Source organism: Panthera uncia, chromosome E3 (assembly GCF_023721935.1).
Source record: "Panthera uncia isolate 11264 chromosome E3, Puncia_PCG_1.0, whole genome shotgun sequence".
Classification (NCBI taxonomy): Eukaryota; Metazoa; Chordata; class Mammalia; order Carnivora; family Felidae; genus Panthera; species Panthera uncia.
The window spans coordinates 19,509,525-19,528,103 of NC_064815.1; the positions used below are offsets into that span (position 1 = coordinate 19,509,525).

Sequence of the window (18,579 nt, forward strand, 5' to 3'; positions counted from 1 at the left end):
TCTTACACAGTATTGTGGAAGACCTTTGAAGCCATTCAAATAGGATGCCATGTAATTGCTCTGCAACATTATGACTAGTCTCAGGACCTCACTGGCTTCAACCTTAGTCTTTCGTTAAACACTCTCAGGATTGCACCATCTTAACTTTTTGATATTTCTTTTAGACTCTTCTTCCCTTTCTAGCCACTGCTCTGTCTCCTTGTTATAGACATGCGTCTGAAAAAGAGTGGCCTTTACAGGGGACACAGCATGACATAGTACAGGGATGGCCAATCTGCGGGATGTTTTTTGTCAGTAACATGCTGCAGAATCCCATTGCCATGTAAGACAGCCTTTATAAAAGTATTTTACTATGACATTTTAATTAAAATGAAAAAGGTTATGTGGAATTTAGGAAACAAAACAAATGATCATAAGAAAAAAGAGCAAACCAAGAAATGGACTCTTTTCTTTTTTTAATTTTTTCTTTTAATGTTTGTTTATTTTTGAGAGAGAGAGACAGAGCACGAACGGGGGAGGGGCTGAGAGGGGGAGACACAGAATCCGAAATAAGCTTGAGGCTCTGAGCTGTCAGCACAGAGCCTGATGCCTGGCTAGAATTCACAAACTGAGATCATGACCTGAGCTGAAGTCAGACGTGTAACTGACCACCCAGGCACCCCTGAAATGGACTCTTAATTAATAGAGAACAACTGATGGTTACTAGAAGAGAGGTGGGTAGGGGCTGGGTGAAATAGGTGATGGGGATTAAGGAGTGCGCTTGTGAGGAGCACTGGGTGTTATATGGAAGTGTCGAATCACAGTGTAGTGTACTCTTGAAACTAATATTAACTAACTGGAATTTAAGTAAAAACTCCAAGAAAAAAAAAAAAAAGAGCCCAGTATCATAGTGACTTAAAAAAAAGGAATGGAGGAAAGATAAGAGTTTTTAGCAAATTGATTTTCCATTTTGGATTCATTTTGATAAATATGGAAATCTTTAAATTGTCCTTCCCTGGTACAGATTGAATAAACTTGACAAGAGGTCTGTAGTTCTCTCTGTGTATAATTCCATACCTAAATGTAGTCCTGGGAGTGTACATCAACCTTTGGTGATGACTGTCTATGAATTATGGTCATTTGGTTGGACCTTTATGCTGTTTGGTTAAAAGTGCTGTTTTCACAACATCTGCCAGTCTTTACACTGAGTTTGGATGTTACAATTTCATATTGAACTTTTAGTGTTGATTTAATCTTGTCATCACTCATGATCTGTTTTTTTAAATATCTGTTAATTAAACTCCAAGTCATTAAACTTTAATGTGGGGATACTTTTAAATTTGGTTTCTAAGATGCTCAACAATTAAAAAAAAAAACTAAAGAACAAAGATAAGTTATTTTCCGTTTTGGAACTATGGTGAATTAATTTTTTTAAAAGGAGAGGGAGGCATGTTGGAAGTTACCATGATTTTATATTATGCCTTTGAAAATGGAGCCATGCGTTTGTTAATTATAAGTGAGTAGAAATACAGCCAGAGTCTGAATTTTGGAACTAAGTCTGGTTACAAACATGTAATTATGTCAGCCCATGTTCCTTTTTGTCTTTATTCGAGTACTGGTGTTGCCTAAAATGCATTAAAACTTTATGCTTCCTGTTGTAATTTATCTTGATCATTTAAACTTGTTGTGAGTTATTGTGAAAGTCTTTTCTGCACTATGAAATGTATTAGCTTGAGAAACAGGAAACCATTGAGAGAAGATTCTACTCATCTTTGCTTTATATTCTGATTGATGAGAGTTGTAAGCTATGAATTGCCTTGCTTAAAGAGGGGGAAAATAAGTTAACCATTTTAAACTTCAAAAAAAATCAGTCTTGTGCTTTTATGACTAAGATACACCTTATATAGCCATGGCCTAAGAAAATTTTGTTTCTTTTCAGCTTGGCATTAAACTTGAAACCTACTTATCAACCCTGGTATTGTGATTGATGACACAGCTTTTAGAGTGAGAAGAATTAAGTCAGAATCTCTCTCTTGCCACTTATCACCTAGCACAGATTACTTAACCTCTTTTGATTCAGTTTCCTCATCTGTAAAATGAGGACAGTAACATTTACCTGGCACTGTTGTGAGGATTAAAAAGTATGGTGTATGTACTTGGCATGGTGCCTGGCACAGGGCATGTTTTAAGTAGTAGCTGTTAAAAATGATACTCTCTCTTTAGCCCTTTGGCATCTGGTTTCTACCTTTATCACATCATCTTAAAGGGGTTTCACTTACAAAACTACTGATGTCTTAATTGTAAAATTGTATGGATACTCTTCGGTTTTCATCTCATTTGGTGGGGTTGACTCGGGTTGACTCTTAATCTGAACCCGTAACATTTATTGGGAGGCAGTAGTCTGCTTCCTGGTTGACGCACCAGTTCTGGAGGCTGACTGGATTTGAATCCAGGTTCATTTACTATTGTATGACCTTGGGCAAGTTAGCTGACTTCTTATGCCTTAATTTACCCCTCTGCGAAATACAGATATTGTGAGGATCATATACAATACACGCAAAACTCCTAAACAGGGTGCCTCAGGGTGCCTCTTTCGTAAAGAGTGAGCAGTTATGTTAGATGTTCTTGTTAAGCAACTGCAGAAACATCATGGAAACGAGGCAACATGAACAGGATACATCTGGCTTTCAGTTTGGCTGAAGAAGGCAGTATGGGGGGGTGGGGGTGTGTGTGTGGAGGAGGACAGCCTCTTGTTAGAGACATTTACAAGGTGGGAACTGCTTGACTGGTAACTGATAGCTGTTTATAGGAGAGAGAGAGACTCAAGAATGGCTGGCGGTGGTCACTGGCTAGATGGCTGTGTCTTTCATTATGAGGAGGAGCGGCTTTGGTGACTTTGGAGAAGTTTTGACCTTGGCTCAAGGTGCCTGTGGGTCAGCTAAGTACAGAGCTCCTGTATGTGGATGTTTGGGTCTGGGCACGGGGATAGATACAGAAAATTGCAGGGAATAAGTGTGTGTGCCTTGAGCAGAGGCCCAGCCGTGAGCTCAGGGGGAGAAGCAGCTCTTGAAGAAGAGGGAGAAGGAAGGGGTGGCCAGTTAAGCAAAAGGAAAGCCCGGTGATTGATGTCCTGGAGGTGGAAGACATTGTGTCTGTGTCAAATATTGCAGGGAGGGGAGTTAAGGACTGCAGTTCTGGCTTGGCTTTACCAACTGAGACCTCACTGGAGACCTGGAAGTTTTCCCGTCTTCGTCACTACTAATTTGCCTCTCTGAGGGTCTGTTCTGCTTCATGGTGGGGGAGGAAGAATGGTGGCTGCGTGCTTGAGATTGCACAGGTTTCTTTGATATTAGCAGGTGCTCTCATCTCTGCTAAGTGTTGGATAATCTAGTTTCACATCCATTAGTGCTTTTTATTAGGTTCAGGATATTTTTTAAATTTTTACATTCAAAGTGGGCCCTGGGGCACCTGGATGGCTCAGTCAGTTAAGCATTCGACTTCGGCTCAGATCACGGTTTAACGGTTTGGGAGTTTGAGCCCGGCATCGGGCTCTGCTGACAGCTCATCGTGGAGCCTGCTTCAGATCCCTTGTCTCCCTTTCTCTCTGTCCCTCCCCTGCATGCTCTCTCTCTCTCTCTCTCTCTTTCTCAAAAATAAATAAACATTAAAAACAAAACAAAAAACCCACAATAAACCAAGTGGGCCCCTCTCCCACATGGAGGTGAGTTCCTGATATTCTTTTAGCACAAGAGCGGTGTATTTCCTGGGGTGGGCACACACAGCAGGCTCTCCAAGCCTCCCCTGGCATTGTCCCCAGCCCCCACCTCCTAGTCACTTTCAAACTTTGAGAAGGACATGACTTTATAGGAGAGTTTTAAGGAATTTCCCATTTGGCCTGAGGTCGAAAATCTAGTTTAAAATGAACGGTGGTTTTGTTGTTCACGTAAAGTGAACTTTTTGGTCTGGGTCACAGGTAGTGGTTTGGCAGATCTTAAATTCGAGTTTTAGATTGTAGTTTTAAACTTGGGCAAGTAGCTATGTGGTGTACTTGGAGAAAGGGAGACCCTGTGAAAGGCTCCTTATCTGGCATGGTCAGTGTTAATTTCCTTTCTAATAAGATACTATAATCAATTACAAAATTGCATATTTCAGCTGTCACTGGCCCCTTGGGCAGCCTTCCTCTTTTAGTGGCGCTTTTCTCTGGTTACAAATGTGTCAGTTTCCTCACTTCTTACCCACTGTCTCTTGTCCCTTTCATTTGAGGCGTGGTGTTCACCTGTTGTCTGTCTCCTCATCCTTGTTCTTCTCTCCTCACCATTTGCTTTCCCCCTGCCAGAGTGTGGTTTTAGAGGTCACTGGTGATCTTGCCAGGTGGAGCATTACGCAAGCTTAGTTTCACTGGAGTATTTTTTAAAGCGCAGAGAGGCTCAGAGATCCTTTCTTTTCTTAATCGTAATACTTACTCACTTCTCAGTACCTCTTCCTTCTTGAAACACTTGCAGGATACCTCACCATCCTGGGCACCTTTTTGGCTCATGGTCACTTCCTCCCCTCTGTGGCCTCCACTGGCCTCTCAACCTCTGCCCTAATGGAGGGGCCCATGCCTGTCTGGAGAACTTCTGTGCCCACCTGCCCCGGGAGCACACAGTACTGGGTTGTCTGCAGGAGCCTCACCTAAATATTGTTTGCTATTCTTGGTTTCTCACAGATCCCTCTGAGTACAGATGACTGCAAGTTAAGCTTTGCCTTTCTTTAGCACCAGGACATGCTAGAGGACTGTCCTGCTTTCTGTTTTTTTTTTTTTTTTTTTTCTAGTTTGGTTTAAGAAAGTTCTGGGGGTTTTTTCTCCTATTTCTCACCTTTATTAATGAAGAAAATGAAGAGAATTAAGATTTAAGGAAGTTTTATTTTGGCCACGAGACCAGCAGGATCTATTGAAGATTATTTACATTTATAAATTTTATTGTTAGAAAGTATTACAAAAGGAATATATATTCATGATGGAAATTTTTTTAAAAAGAAAAAAGATCTATGTAATCTGAGGGATTACCCTAGATTGCCTAGCCTACCCTAGGTGGCTAGAGGGAACCACCATTGTTTACATTTGAGGGCATGTTATTTGTCTTTTTTTTCCCGGATGGGTACTTGTGTGCACCAACTCTCATACTTAAAAAACCTGAATAGCCTCATTCTGTGTATGTTATTTTAGCTGCTGTGTGTTTAATGACCATAGTGTTTCTGCTGGGGATATATCATGCTGTAACCATTTCTCTGCCGTTGTTGGGTATCTAGTTTTTCGTTTTTTACTATTTTAAACACTCCTGAGATAACTATCTTAGTAGTTAAATCTTTGTTTTCAGTATTGTTTTCTCAGGTGAAGTTTTTAGAAGTTGAACAGCACAGATAAGAGTATGTTGGGTTGGGGCGCCTGGGTGGCGCAGTCGGTTAAGCGTCCGACTTCAGCCAGGTCACGATCTCGCGGTCCGTGAGTTCGAGCCCCGCATCGGGCTCTGGGCTGATGGCTCGGAGCCTGCAGCCTGTTTCCGATTCTGTGTCTCCCTCTCTCTCTGCCCCTCCCCCGTTCATGCTCTGTCTCTCTCTGTCCCAAAAATAAATTAAAAAAACGTTGAAAAAAAAAAATTTAAAAGAGTATGTTGGGTTGTAATGCTGTTGATACGTGTGGCCAAGTTCGTCTCTAGAAAGTTTAACAGCTCTTTTCCTCTTCTCTTCTTTTAAAGTAACTCTGGTGTTTCTCCTAACTTGTGGGTTGCTCGAGGTAACTCCAGTATAATCTTGGTATTGCCTTTTGCCTACTTAAATTGCCACCCGATGTTTAGTGTTGTCATTCAGTTGGTCTCAGAGCTCTAGGTACTCCGTCAATGGACTTCAGTCACATACTCTCACATGTAACTGCATTTTGGCTGTGTTCTGCGTACCTTAAGTCCCTAGACTTTTCCCAAGAGGCAGCCTTACAGCCCTGGTGGTTTCTCTCTTTATCCTTGTGAAAGCCTCTAATTGGACTTGGGATGAATTTAGGAAAAGGGGCCAGATAGTGTGCTTTCTCTCTATGTACGTTTCTTAACCCCATACAGAACTTAACCTATTCTTTAATTAAAAGTGATATTTACTATGGTAAAGATCATAGAAATGTTCTTTTAATTCTTTCCAGAGGAAATACATTTGTTTAGCTTTTGTTAATTATTTGAAAATGCTAGTGAACGGTAGGAAAGGAATTTCAAGTTTGTGAAATATTTGACTTTTAATTGTTTTATTAAAAAAGAAAGTCTTTCACTTTTAAGTGAATACAGTTGGCCTCCCCTGGAACTTTCTCTGATTAAATTAGCTATATTGATATTTGCTGATTTGTAGGTATTTATGTTGATATATAGATGTTTACATTCTGGTGTGACGTGGTTTTAATGACTTAGTTTTCTCTAGAAGTGAACTTATTTTAGATTTTTGTACTTTTCTAGATGTTTTATCATTGTAGTTCCAGGTGGTGAATGGTTCCTATTTATTTTTATATGTGATTCAGATTTTGTCTTTCTCTTAATAAACTGTATAAACATATATAAGAGCTTATTATAACTTTAAACTTATGGAACTCTCATTTACTGTTGATGTTTTTGTTTCTCAATCTTAGGATTCTTAACCTAACTAATGTCATTTTTTGTTTTTATTTTTAAAAAAAAAGATTCAAGTTTTTAAAGGCAGTTTTAGGGTCACAGCAAAATTGAGAGGAAGGTACAGAGATTTCCTGTATAACACTGTCCCACACACATGCATAGCCTCCCCCCTTCAGCATCCCCCACCAGAATGATACATTTGTTATAATTGGTGAACCTCCATCACTGTCATTCAGAGTCCATAGATCATACAGAGTATTTTCACTGACCTAAAAATCCTCTGTGCTCCATCTGTTCATCCCTCCCTCCCTCCTGCAGCCTCTGATCCTTTTACTGGCTCCATACTTTTGCCTTTTCCAGAATATCATATCATTGGAATCATAGGGTTTGTGGCCTTTTCAGATTGACGTCTTTCATGTAGTAATATGCATTTAAGTTTCCCCCTTGGCTTTCATGGCTTGATAGCTCATTTCTTTTTTAGTACTGAATAATATATTCTACTGTCTGGATATACCACAGTTTATCCATTGCCCTACTGAAAGGTATCTATCTGGGTTGCTTCCAAATTGTGGCAAGTATGAATAATGCTGTTGTGAACCTCCATGTGTAGAGTTTTATGTGACCTAAGTTTTGAACTACTTTGGGCGAGTACCAAGCAGTGCACTTGCTGGATATTGTGGTTAAGAGTGTGTTTTAGTTTTGTAGGAAACCACCAAACTACTGAAGTGGCTGTACCGTTTTGCATTCCTACCAGCAATGAATGAGAGTTTCTGTTGCTCTGCATTCTTGCCCGTGTTTGGCATTGTCAGTGTTCTGGGTTTTGGGCCTTCTAGGAAGGGTAGTGGTATTTCATTGTTGTTTTAATTTGGATTTCCTGATAACCTGTGATGTGGGGCATCTTTTTGTATGCTTATTTGCCATCTGTATGTCTTCCTTTTTGAGGTATGTCTGTCTGTTAAGATCCTTGGCCAGTTTTTAAATTGTGCTGTTTTCTTCTTATTTTAAGAGTTCTTTGTATATTTTGGATAACAGTCCTGTATCAGATATGTCTTTTGCAGTATTTTCTCCCAGTCTGTGCTTGTGTTCTCATTCTGGTAACAGTGTCTTTCATAGAGCAGAAATCCTTAATTTTAATGAAACCTAGTTTTTTTTTAAAGTTTTTATTTAAATTCTAGTTAGTTAACATGTAGTGTAATGTTAGTTTCAGGTGTACAATTTAGTGATTCAACACTTCCGTACAACATCTGGTGCCCATCATAACAAGTGCCCACCTTTATATCTATCACCTAATTTTACCCGTCCTCCCACCCACCTCCCCTCTGGTAACCATCAGTTTGTTCTTAATAATTAAGAGTCTGTTTCTTAGAGCGCCTTGGTGGCTCAGTCGGTTAAGTGTCCAACTTCAGCTCAGGTCATGATCTCACAGTCCGTTGGTTCGAGCCCCACGTCTAGCTCTGTGGTGACACCTCAGAGCCTGGAGCCTGTTTTGGATTCTGTGTCTCCCTCTCTCTCTACCCCTTCCCCACTTGTGCTCTCTCTCCCTCTCTCTCAAATAAATAAACATTAAAAAAAATTTTTTTTAAAGAGTTCTGTTTCTTGGTCTTTGTCCCCTTTGCTTGTTTTGTTTCTTAAATTCCACATTGGAGTGAAGTCATACGGTATTTGTCTTTCTCTGATTGATTTCATTTAGCATGATACTCTAGCTTCATCTGTGCTTTTACTAATGGCAAAATTTCGTTATTTTTTGTGACTGAGTAATATTCCATTTTTTAAAAAAAAGTTTATTTATTGGGGCACCTGGGTGGCTCAGTCAGTTAAGTGTCCGACTTCGGCCCAGGCCATGATCTCACCGTCTGTGAGTTCGAGTCCCGCGTCAGGCTCTGTGCTGACCAGTTCAGAGCCGGGAGACTGCTTTGGATTCTGTGTCTCCATCTCTGTCTCTCTACTTCCCCCACTTGCACTCTGTATCTCTCTCAAAAAAAAAAATTTTTTTTTTTAGGTTTACTTATTATTTATTAAGAGAGAGAATCCAAAGCATGCTCTGCCATGTCTTACTCCTGTAAGGAGTCTGACACAGAGCTCAATCCCAAGAACCATGAGATCATGACCTAAGCCAAAATCAAGAGTCAGATGCTTAACTGAGCCACCCAGGCACCCCTGAGGAATATTCCTCGTATGTATATGCTACTTCTTTTTCCATTCATCAGTTTATGGAAACTTCGGCTGTTTCCATAGTTTGGCTGTTGTAGGTAATGCGGCTATAAATATTGGGGTACATGTATCCTTTTGAATCATTATTTTTGTATCATTTGGCTAAATACCTCATAGTGCAATTGCTGGATTATAGGGTAGTTCTATTTTTTAACTTTTTGAGGAACCTCCGTACCGTTTTGCATTGCCACCAACAGTGCAAGAACAGTGTGGTTCCTGTTTATCCATATCCTTGCCATCCTTGCCAACACCTGTTGTTTCTTGTGTTTTTGGTTTTAGCCATTCTCAAAATAATTTTCATTAAGTGTATTTATTTTGAGAGAGACCATGCACGCACGAGTGCAGGAGAGGCAGAGAGAGGGGAGAGAGAGAATCCCAAGCAGGCACCATGCTGTCAGAGCCTGACATGGGGCTCGAACCCACAAACCGTGAGATGACCTGAGCCAAAATCAAGAGTTGGATGCTTAACTGACTGAGCCACCCAGGCACCACCCCCTTTTAAAAAATATTTATTTATTTAATATTTTTAATAACTTTTATTAAGTTACTTGATTTTAGCCATTCTGAAAGGTGTGAGGTGATATCTCATTGTAGTTTTTATTTCTCTGATGATCAGTGATGTTGAGCATTAATGAAATCCAATTTATCAGTTCTTCCTTTCATGGATGGTTGCCTTTCGTGTCATATTTAAAAAGTCATCACCAAACTCCAAACTCCAGGTCATCTGTATTTGCTTATATGTTATCTTCTAGGAGTTTTATAGTTTTGCTTTTACATTCAGGTGTGTGATCCATTTTGAGTTCACTTTTGTGAAGGGTATAAGGTTTGTGTCTAGAGTCTTTTTTTTTTTTTTAAAGATTTTATTTTTAAATCATCTCTGCACCCACTGTGGAACTCGAACTCACAACCTGGAGATCAAGAGCCGCATGCTCTTCTGACTGAGCCAGCCAGGCTCCCCTAGGTTCATTTTTTTGTATGTGGATGTTCAGTTGTTCCAGCACTATTTGTTAAAGAGATGTGGCTTTGCTTCATTGTATTGCTTTTGCAAAGATCAGTTGCCTACATGTAGGTGGGTCTGTTTCTGAGCTCTCTGTTTTGTTCCGTTGACCAATACTCTAGGGTCTTGATTACTGACAGTAGCTTTATAGTAAGACTTAAAGTCAAGTAGAGTTAGTCTTCCAGTTTTGTTTTTTTGCTTTAGTATTGTCTATTTTGGTTCTTTTATCTTCCATAGAAACTTTAGAAAAGTTTGTTGATACCCACAAAATAACTTGCTGGGATTTTTTATTGGGATTGCGTTGAATGTATAAGTCACGTTGGGAAGAACTGACACCTTGACATACTGAGTTTTTCTGTCCACAGATGTGGAATATCTCCATTCGGTTCTTTAATTTTGTTCATGAGAGTTTTATAGTTTTCCTCGTATTGTACATATTTGTTAGATTTATACCTAAGTGTTTAATTTTGGGGGGTCTAATATAAGTATTGTGTTTATAATTTCAAATTCAGCTTGTTCTTACTGTTATATAGGAATGCAGTTGACTTCTGTATATTGGCCTTGTGTCCAGCAATCTTGTTATAATCACTTTCTAGATTATTATTTTAGTTTATGTCTTAAGTCTGGATTTATTTGATGAATTCATTTAATGAACTTGTGCATTTTAAAACATAGCCTATTTTGTGTCTGGATATTGATTATGGAGAGACAAGTAAGACATTGTATCTGCCGTCGAGGGGCTTACGGATTGGTTCGGAAGATAGATGTATATACACACAGTTGCAGTGAGGTGTTTCAGTTTCTATATGAGAAGTTTGCAGAGTATAGTGAGGGGATATAAATGAAATTAGTCACTTCTTCCTGAGGGGCTGGGTGGGGGGAAGGGCCAGGAAAGGTTCCATAGAGGAGGTAACCCATGAGCTGAGTCTTGGAAGAGGCAGGTGAACTAGTGGAACGTGGTTCATGAAGGTCAGGAGGACCAGTGGACTCAAAGGCTTGAAGCTATAATATTGTCTAATATGTCCTGGGAATTGCAAGCAGTTAGATCGTTGAGAAGTAGACAAGACCTAGCTTATGGTGGACTGCCATTCTAAAGAGCTTGGACTTTTATCCTTTGGTCATCGGAGCTCTGAGAGATTTAAGTGGTAACATGACCAGGTTTGCATTTGGAAAAATCACTCTCACAGTATGTGAAGGATGGATTATTTGATGCAGATCCAGGTGTGATTCTCAGTGATAGTTATAAGAAAACGATGATGAGGGCTTGAACTAAGGGCCGGTGCCAAGGAGTATGGAAAAGAAGAGGAAGGAAGAGATATTAAAGAAATAGAATCTTTAGCACTTAGTAATTGCTTGGATATGGCGGGAAGGCCAAGTAGTCTAGAATGTTTTCCAGAGATCTGTATTGAGATGGGGATACAGGGGGGAAAGTTACATTGGCAGGAAAGCAGATGAGTTCAGTTTTGGACATGTTGTGGAATGTGTAGGTGTAGAGATAATGCACTAGACACTTGGATATAGAAGTCTTAGGGCTGTAGAGAGCTAGTACATCTTCACAAGAAGATGGGGGAAAGTGGGTGAATCTGAGATCTATTTTAGAAAGAAAATGAGATTAGCTAATGGATTGGATTGGTGGTAGTGGGAAGGGCATGAACATAATTTAGGAGTATGTTGCAGAAATTTATATTCTTAAATGCTTATCTCAGAAAAGAAGAATAAAAATTCTGAGCTAAGATTCCAACTGAAGAAGTTGGAAAAATCAAACTGAGTAAACCCAAAGAAAGCAGAGGGAGAAATTATTAAAAAAAAAAAAAATACATGTAGAAATTACTGAAATGGAAAACAAATTATTTAGACACAGTCTACAAAACCAAATACTGGTTCTTTGAAAACATCAATGCAATACAGCTATGGTAAGATTGGTTAAAAAGAGAAGGCGGCAAACACACAAAAACATTTGTAGTGAAAGAAACATAACTGTAAGTAAGTTAAAAATTGAACAAATCACAAAATAATACTGTGCCAGAAATATTAAAAACCAATTATCAAAGGAGTAATTTCCTAGAGTAACACATCTTACCAAAACCAACTCAGTAGAAATAAAAAACCTAGACTGGCCATCATTAAAACTGTGATGAAGCATTTAAGACAGCTCAACCAGATACAAAACCAAACAAAAACTTGGTGAATTCAGGTGGTCTTTTTGGTCAAGGTCTGTCAAGCTTCTAAGAAAAATAAAAGCTAATTTCTTACATATGTTCTAGAAAATACGTGTCTGCACAGATTCATTTTATGATACTAGGATGACTTCATCCTACCAGTCAAGGAGTGTATATAGTCAGGGAGAGTGTGATCATGGCTGATCATTTTCTTATCTCACTTACAAGTAGATACTGAAAGGTCTGAATAAAATGTAGCAAACATAAATCAGCAATGTAGTTTTAAAAAATCATGATTGATCATATTAAGTTTATCCAAGTGGAAATATGAGTCCGCATGAAAAAAATCAACATAGTTCACGTCAACAGATTAAAGGAAAAAATTTAAGTTGCAGATAAAAGCATTCATTAAAATGTAACACTTGTTTATAATCTGTTTGCATACTTGAAACAGAAGAGTACTTCCTTAACTTGGTGAGGGGTTTCTTTTAGAAACCTTTGACATATACTGTATTTAATAGTGAAGTGTTTCCTTTAAAGGTGGAAATGAGGCCAGGATTTCTACTCTTGCCACTTCTATTCATCATTTCTCTGAAGATTCTAGTCAAAACCGTAAGAAAAATAAATGAAATAGGGGCTGGAAAGAAGAAACAGTTACTAGCTTGTAGTGTGACTGTTTACATAAAATAAGAGAAGCTACAAATAGCCTAATTAGAATTTAAAAGATTTCAGCAATGTGTCTAGAATCACGATCAGTATACCAAAGTCTTTCTTATGTATACATTAACAACAGAAAATGTAATTTTTAGAAGATACTGTCAGTAATAGCAGCATAAATTAGTATGTTTTTGAGTCAGTCTAACAAGATGCATAAGAGAAAGTTTTTAAAAATTATTGAAAAAGAAAAGTGGACCCAAAAAAATGGGGAGAGAGAGAGAGAGAGAGAGAGACCGACCCTGTTCATAGATTAGGGAACACAGTGTTATAAAGATGTCATTTCTTCCCTAAATTAATAGTCTTTTTGGTGCAATTCCCGTTTACATCTTAACAAGATTTTTCTGGGAACTTAACAGTTGGAACCTAAAATTCATATGGCAGAGTAAAGGGCCAAGAATAGCTAAGACAATTTTGAATAAAAATAAAACGGTAGACTTCTTGTATTAGCAAGATTTCATACAGGTGGGAGATACAGACATGGTGATGGAACACAAGAAAAAGCCTAGAAACAAACCCACACACATATGGGAGCTTGATGTATATGAGAGACGGCACTACAAATCATGGGAAATCTACGTTCAATATAAAACCATGTTCAGGTAATGGAATTGGACAGTTGACCACCTGTGTAGAAAAGGACTAAACGAGAAACCTAGATTCTGGAATCCCAAATCAATTCCAAGTAGATTAAGAGACACTAAAAGTCAAAAGCGGAACTCTAACCCTGTAGAGGAAAGTAATGATAAAAATCTTTCTGACATGTAAAGATACCCAAATAATACATACATACACATAATCATAAAAGGCAAAGGTTGATACATTTAAATACGTTAAAGTCAAGGACTTACAACTATTGAGGAAATGTAAATCAAACCACAGCGAGATACCACCTCACATCCAGTAGGATGGCTCTAATAAAAAAGGTAATAACAAGTGTGGGTGAGGTTGTGGAGAAATTGTAACACACACGCTACTGGTGAGAATTCAGAGTGGGAGTTGCTTTGGAAAATACCCTGGCAGGTCCGCCAAAGGTTGAACGTGTTACCATATGAGCCAGCAGTGCCGCTCTTAGGGTATATAGGACAGATCCAGCTAAGAGAAGTGGAGACTTATGTCCACACAAGACACATGTATGTTCTTAGCAGCAGCATTCATAATAGATGAAAAGTACAAACAAATGTCTATCAACTGATGAAGAGATAAGCAAAATGTATGAAAAAAATTTTCATACAATGGAATATTTGGGGCAATAAAAAGGAATGAAGTACTGGTATGTGCTACAATGTGGATGAACCTTGAAAACATCATGCTAAGTGAAAGAAGTCAGGTCACCAAAGGCCACGTGTTATGATTCCATTCATTTGAAATGTTTAGAATGGGCAGATACATAGAGACGAAGTTCATTAGTGGTTGCCTTAGGGCTGGAAGGAATAGGAGGTTACTGCTAAAGAGTATGGGGTTTTTTTATGGGATGATGAAAATGTTTGAAAATCAATTATAGCGATCGTTGCCGATCCTGTGAATTGAACTGTATATATTAAATGGCTGAATTGCGTGGTATGTGAATTATATCTCAGTAAAGCTGTTTAAAAAAATCAAGAACCTCTCGTATGGCAAGAATACTGTGACTACATTAAAGAAAAATCCACAAACTTGGAGTAGTTACATACAACATAAAAAATTGGAAAAGACTTAGTATCCAGAATGTAAAAAGAGCTCCTGAACATTAATAAGAAATAGACAAACATCTTAACTAGTAAATGGCAGTTTACCTAGGAAGAACCTAACTGGCTGATGAAGTGAAAAGATGCTCAGTTCAAGGGAGATGCGATTTAAAGTAATGATGAGGTAGCTCAGTCTGTTGAGCGTCCAACTCTTGATTTCGGCTCAGGTCATGATCCCAGGGTCATGGGATTGAGCTCCGCATCTGGTTCTGCACTGAGTGTGGAGCCTGCTTAGGATTCTTTCTCCCTCTCTTCCTCTCCCCCTCTTGCGCTTGCTCTCTCTAAAATAAAAATAATAAAATAAATGATGAGATAACATTCCACATCGGTCCAAATCAGTAAGTTTACTTGAGAATATCAAGTGTTGGTACAAGTGTTGGGAAACTGAGCAAGCCCTTTCATTGCTGGAGGAAGTGTAGACCGGCATGGCTTCTTTGGAGAGCCGTCTGGTGTGACCAGGTCAGGTTGCACATGGGCCTACCCTGTGACCTACTTGTGTCAGAGCCACTCTTGTGCCTGCCGCAGGGCCCTGGCTGAGGCAACCCAAGAAGAATCTCGCTGGGCTCCTCAGTCCAGCCAAACCCAGCTACAGCTGCATATTACACAGCAGATAAATTCAGTAACTAGATCTGCATAGGTGAACAGATAAACTTCCAAAACCGAATGTTGGGTGAAAATAGCAGAAGGATATAGTCGGTATATCATTTTTCACAAGTCTTCGTATGCAATATTAGTAATTGTATCTGATTAGACATATACATGTAGTAAAAGTACACAGAACATACATGGTTGTTGCCTCTGGGGAGAGCACAAAGGATATTACTTTCCATCTTAAAGGATTTTCGTGAGGGCGAACGAATACACAGCCTGCCTTATTGCAAGTGGTTGCTGTCAGTTCTTAGGAGGTGTGGATCCATCTTTTTTGCTCTTAAATTTAAAAGCTGTCACAGATTTTTTTTAGTTGCTTTGTTTAGTGTTGTAGTCTGTTCATGTATATAATTGCTTATGACATGTCAGATTGAGGGGCCAGGGACCAGGGCCATCACAGTGATCAAGACTGGCAAAATTCCTGTTGTCATGGAGCCCAGAAACCAAGGATGAGAGACAACACACAAGTGGAAAATTAATTATACTCTTGACTGGCACTTAACAGTGTGAAGGGACTAACGCAGGGTACTGAGAGGTGAGGGGGGGAAGGGGGGCTGAGGGTGGTCAGGGAAGGCTATTGAGTGGAAACCTGTATTTTACAAAGAGCAAACGTGGAAAATGTGGGGGGGGGGGGGGAGAAACACCTTCATAAAGGACATGTTCAAAAATTCCAGGAAGAATAAAATACTTAGGAATACATTTGGCAAAAAAAGTGTAAATGTATACTTTGAAAACTACAAAACTTCTTGGAATAAATGAGAGAAAATCCAAACGAATGGCAAGGTTCACGGACTGGAAGACAATACTGTTCAGATGGCAGCGTTCCCCAAACTGATCTACAGATTCAGCACGCAGTCTCCGGCCGAGTCCCTGCTGACTTCCTTGTAGAAAGTGACTAGGTGATCCTAAACAATAGCAAGGCCAGTGTGGCCAGAGCGCGGTGAGGGAGGGAGCAGGGGAAGTGTTGCCACTTCTGGATCATGAAACCCTGTGGGCTACGGAGCTATCACCGATCTCATCCTAGGTCCAGTGGGAAGCCTTTGGAGGGCTCTAAGCAGGGGAGTGGTATAATTAAATATTTATTACGTGCCTCTCTGCCTGTCACTGGGATGGGCATGAGTATGGCAGTGAACGGGACAGAATTGAACAAATAGAAGTCAGCCTTTGGATGGTAGGAAATGAGAGCATCCTCAATTTCTTTTTGTATGTGTTGGCATGTATTTATATCATATTACTGACCTGGTTCCGCATTATCTTAAGTGGCAGTATCAAGTGCTATTATAATAGTGTTTATGGAAGAGTAAGTGTTCATTATAGAATAATTAGATTCAGATGGAAAGAGAAATGCGTATCTTTCAATATCTTACTACTTTGACATAATGACAGTACACATTTAGTGTTTTTGCCTTCTAGACTTTGGAGTGGATTTATGATCAAACATTTCTCAAGTTCAGTAGTGAGTGACCTCATTACCCCCAACGCCATTTCTTTTATAGTTTCTTTCTTTTTTTTTTTTTTTTTAAGTTTATTTATTTTGAGAGGGAGAGAGAGAGAGAACATGTACGTGTGAGCCGGGAAGAGACGGGGGATGGTGGGGAGAGAGAATCCAAGCAAGCTCTGTGCTGTTAGCTGAGCTAGGCTCGAACCCACGAACCACGAGATCATGACCTAAGCTGAAATCAAGAGTTGGACGGTTAACTGACTGAGCCAGCTGGGCACCCCTCACCCCTCAACACCATTAAAGGAAACAACAATGGGGATCATAGGGTTTCTTGGGGTGAGTCAGTCCGTGAGTCTTCTGATTAATCCCTTTTAGGTGGAGCTGATCAGAATAATGTTCAACATCAACCCCCTGGAGAACCTGAAGCTGTACATCAGCAGCCGGCCTCCCCTTGTGGTCTTTATGATCAGTGTCAGCGCCATGGCAATAGCTTTCCTGACCTTGGGCTATTTCTTCAAAATCAAGGAGATTAAGTCACCGGAAATGGCAGAGGTATTGTATATTTTAAGTTTTCCTGTCAGGCTGGCCCGACCTTACCCAGTGGGAGAACACCCTTGCGCTCTCCACACACCTTTCTTTGGTGGGGACATTTTAACCCAGTGAGAAAGAGCAGCATTTATTCACAATCTTTTGTCTTCCCTGTGACTCACTTTGTTAGAAGGTATCTAGTTAGGTAACTGTTGATTTAAATAATGCTATCATCAGTTTCAGTTAGACTATTTCAGCAATGAAGCGTGTATTTTGGAAAATATATTTGTAAAAATGTTTGTGTCAGGAAGACCAGGAACTAACATATTTGCTGTTATTAAATTAATAATAAGTAATTTAAATTTATCTTAAATTAGCTAATTGCTATTTTTGAAAACTGTAAATATTTGTTATTTTGAAGCCACATGTCATGGAATTTCTTTTAGCTGTACCGATAGCTTTTTCACTGCCAAAGAAGGGATGCTAAAGAAATAGAATACCTGGGTTTTATTTCCAAATATATTTGTCTTTTTTATTAGGCCGAATTTCAGTTATCTACAAACTTGCTTTCTAGATTTTTATGTTGTGGTCAGTTTAAATACATTATTAGGGTATTGCTCTTTAATCCTTAATCTAGGCATATAATAGTTTGAACACTCATAATACAGATCTTAAAAGGTGTATTTTTGCAAATACAAAGAAAACAATACAAAATTAACAATTCTTAACAGAAGTGAATGATAATGTACCTATTAATAAATATATTTTACATGTTAGAAATAATGCTGAATTAATGATACGGTGAATTTACTGGTGGATAAAGTTTCTTTTAGGACAAATGAGTACCTGTCATCGTAGATTCCCGGAGTTCCTTCTCGTACCCTTTTTCTTCTTGGGTGTGTTCCTAGGTGGGAGTAGGAGTGGGAGTGGGGGTTGAGACTGCAGCGTTGCCTCATTGTGTGTGCCTCGTGACTAAGAGGAGGGTTCTACCCTGTGTAATGGGGATCATGGCCTTTTCTGCTCTCTGGTATTCTAGATCCTAGAATACCTTGACAGGAAGGGCCACCTTCACAAGTGAACTCTTTCACACAGTTTAGGTAACAAGTTTTAGCTATTTCTACCATGAAACCCTTTCAAAGAGTTTCTAACCAAGAAGACACCTACTGGCTGGCTCAGTTTTCCCTCTTTTCTGACTCTGAATCTTTAAAGGTTGTGCAAATAGGCTGTACTCACATTAGGGCTGAAAATGAATATTCTAGTCAGAGCCAGGGCTCCGCAGCATCCTGGCATTACTTTTCTTCAGAGCCCAAGGCCATGTTGAACACTCAGCCAAGCTAAGTGATTAAGAGGTAGCCTGGATAATTAGTCTTTAATAATCAAAATGGAGCCTGACATTGGCTTTGACCAGCTGTTCAAAATGGACTTGAACTCTGCAGGAGAGCAGTGCCAGGATACTGCAGAACTTTGGTTATGATTAACTTAGTGCTTTTCTTTTCAAATGAGGATCTGAGGAATATGGGAGAAGTTTGGGGCTATGAATCAAAAAACT

At 39.3% G+C, this 18,579-nt stretch overlaps 1 protein-coding gene across 2 annotated transcripts in view; it reads left to right on the top strand.

Moving 5' to 3' along the window:
• TMEM248 (transmembrane protein 248) overlaps positions 1-18,579 on the top strand; it is a 40,618-nt gene that overhangs the window by 11,915 nt on the left and 10,124 nt on the right. For both annotated transcript variants that reach the window (XM_049639193.1, XM_049639194.1), the window contains exon 2: positions 16,878-17,054. In XM_049639193.1, the coding sequence (XP_049495150.1) occupies positions 16,878-17,054 (177 nt within the window). The remainder of the gene's footprint in view (positions 1-16,877; positions 17,055-18,579) is intronic.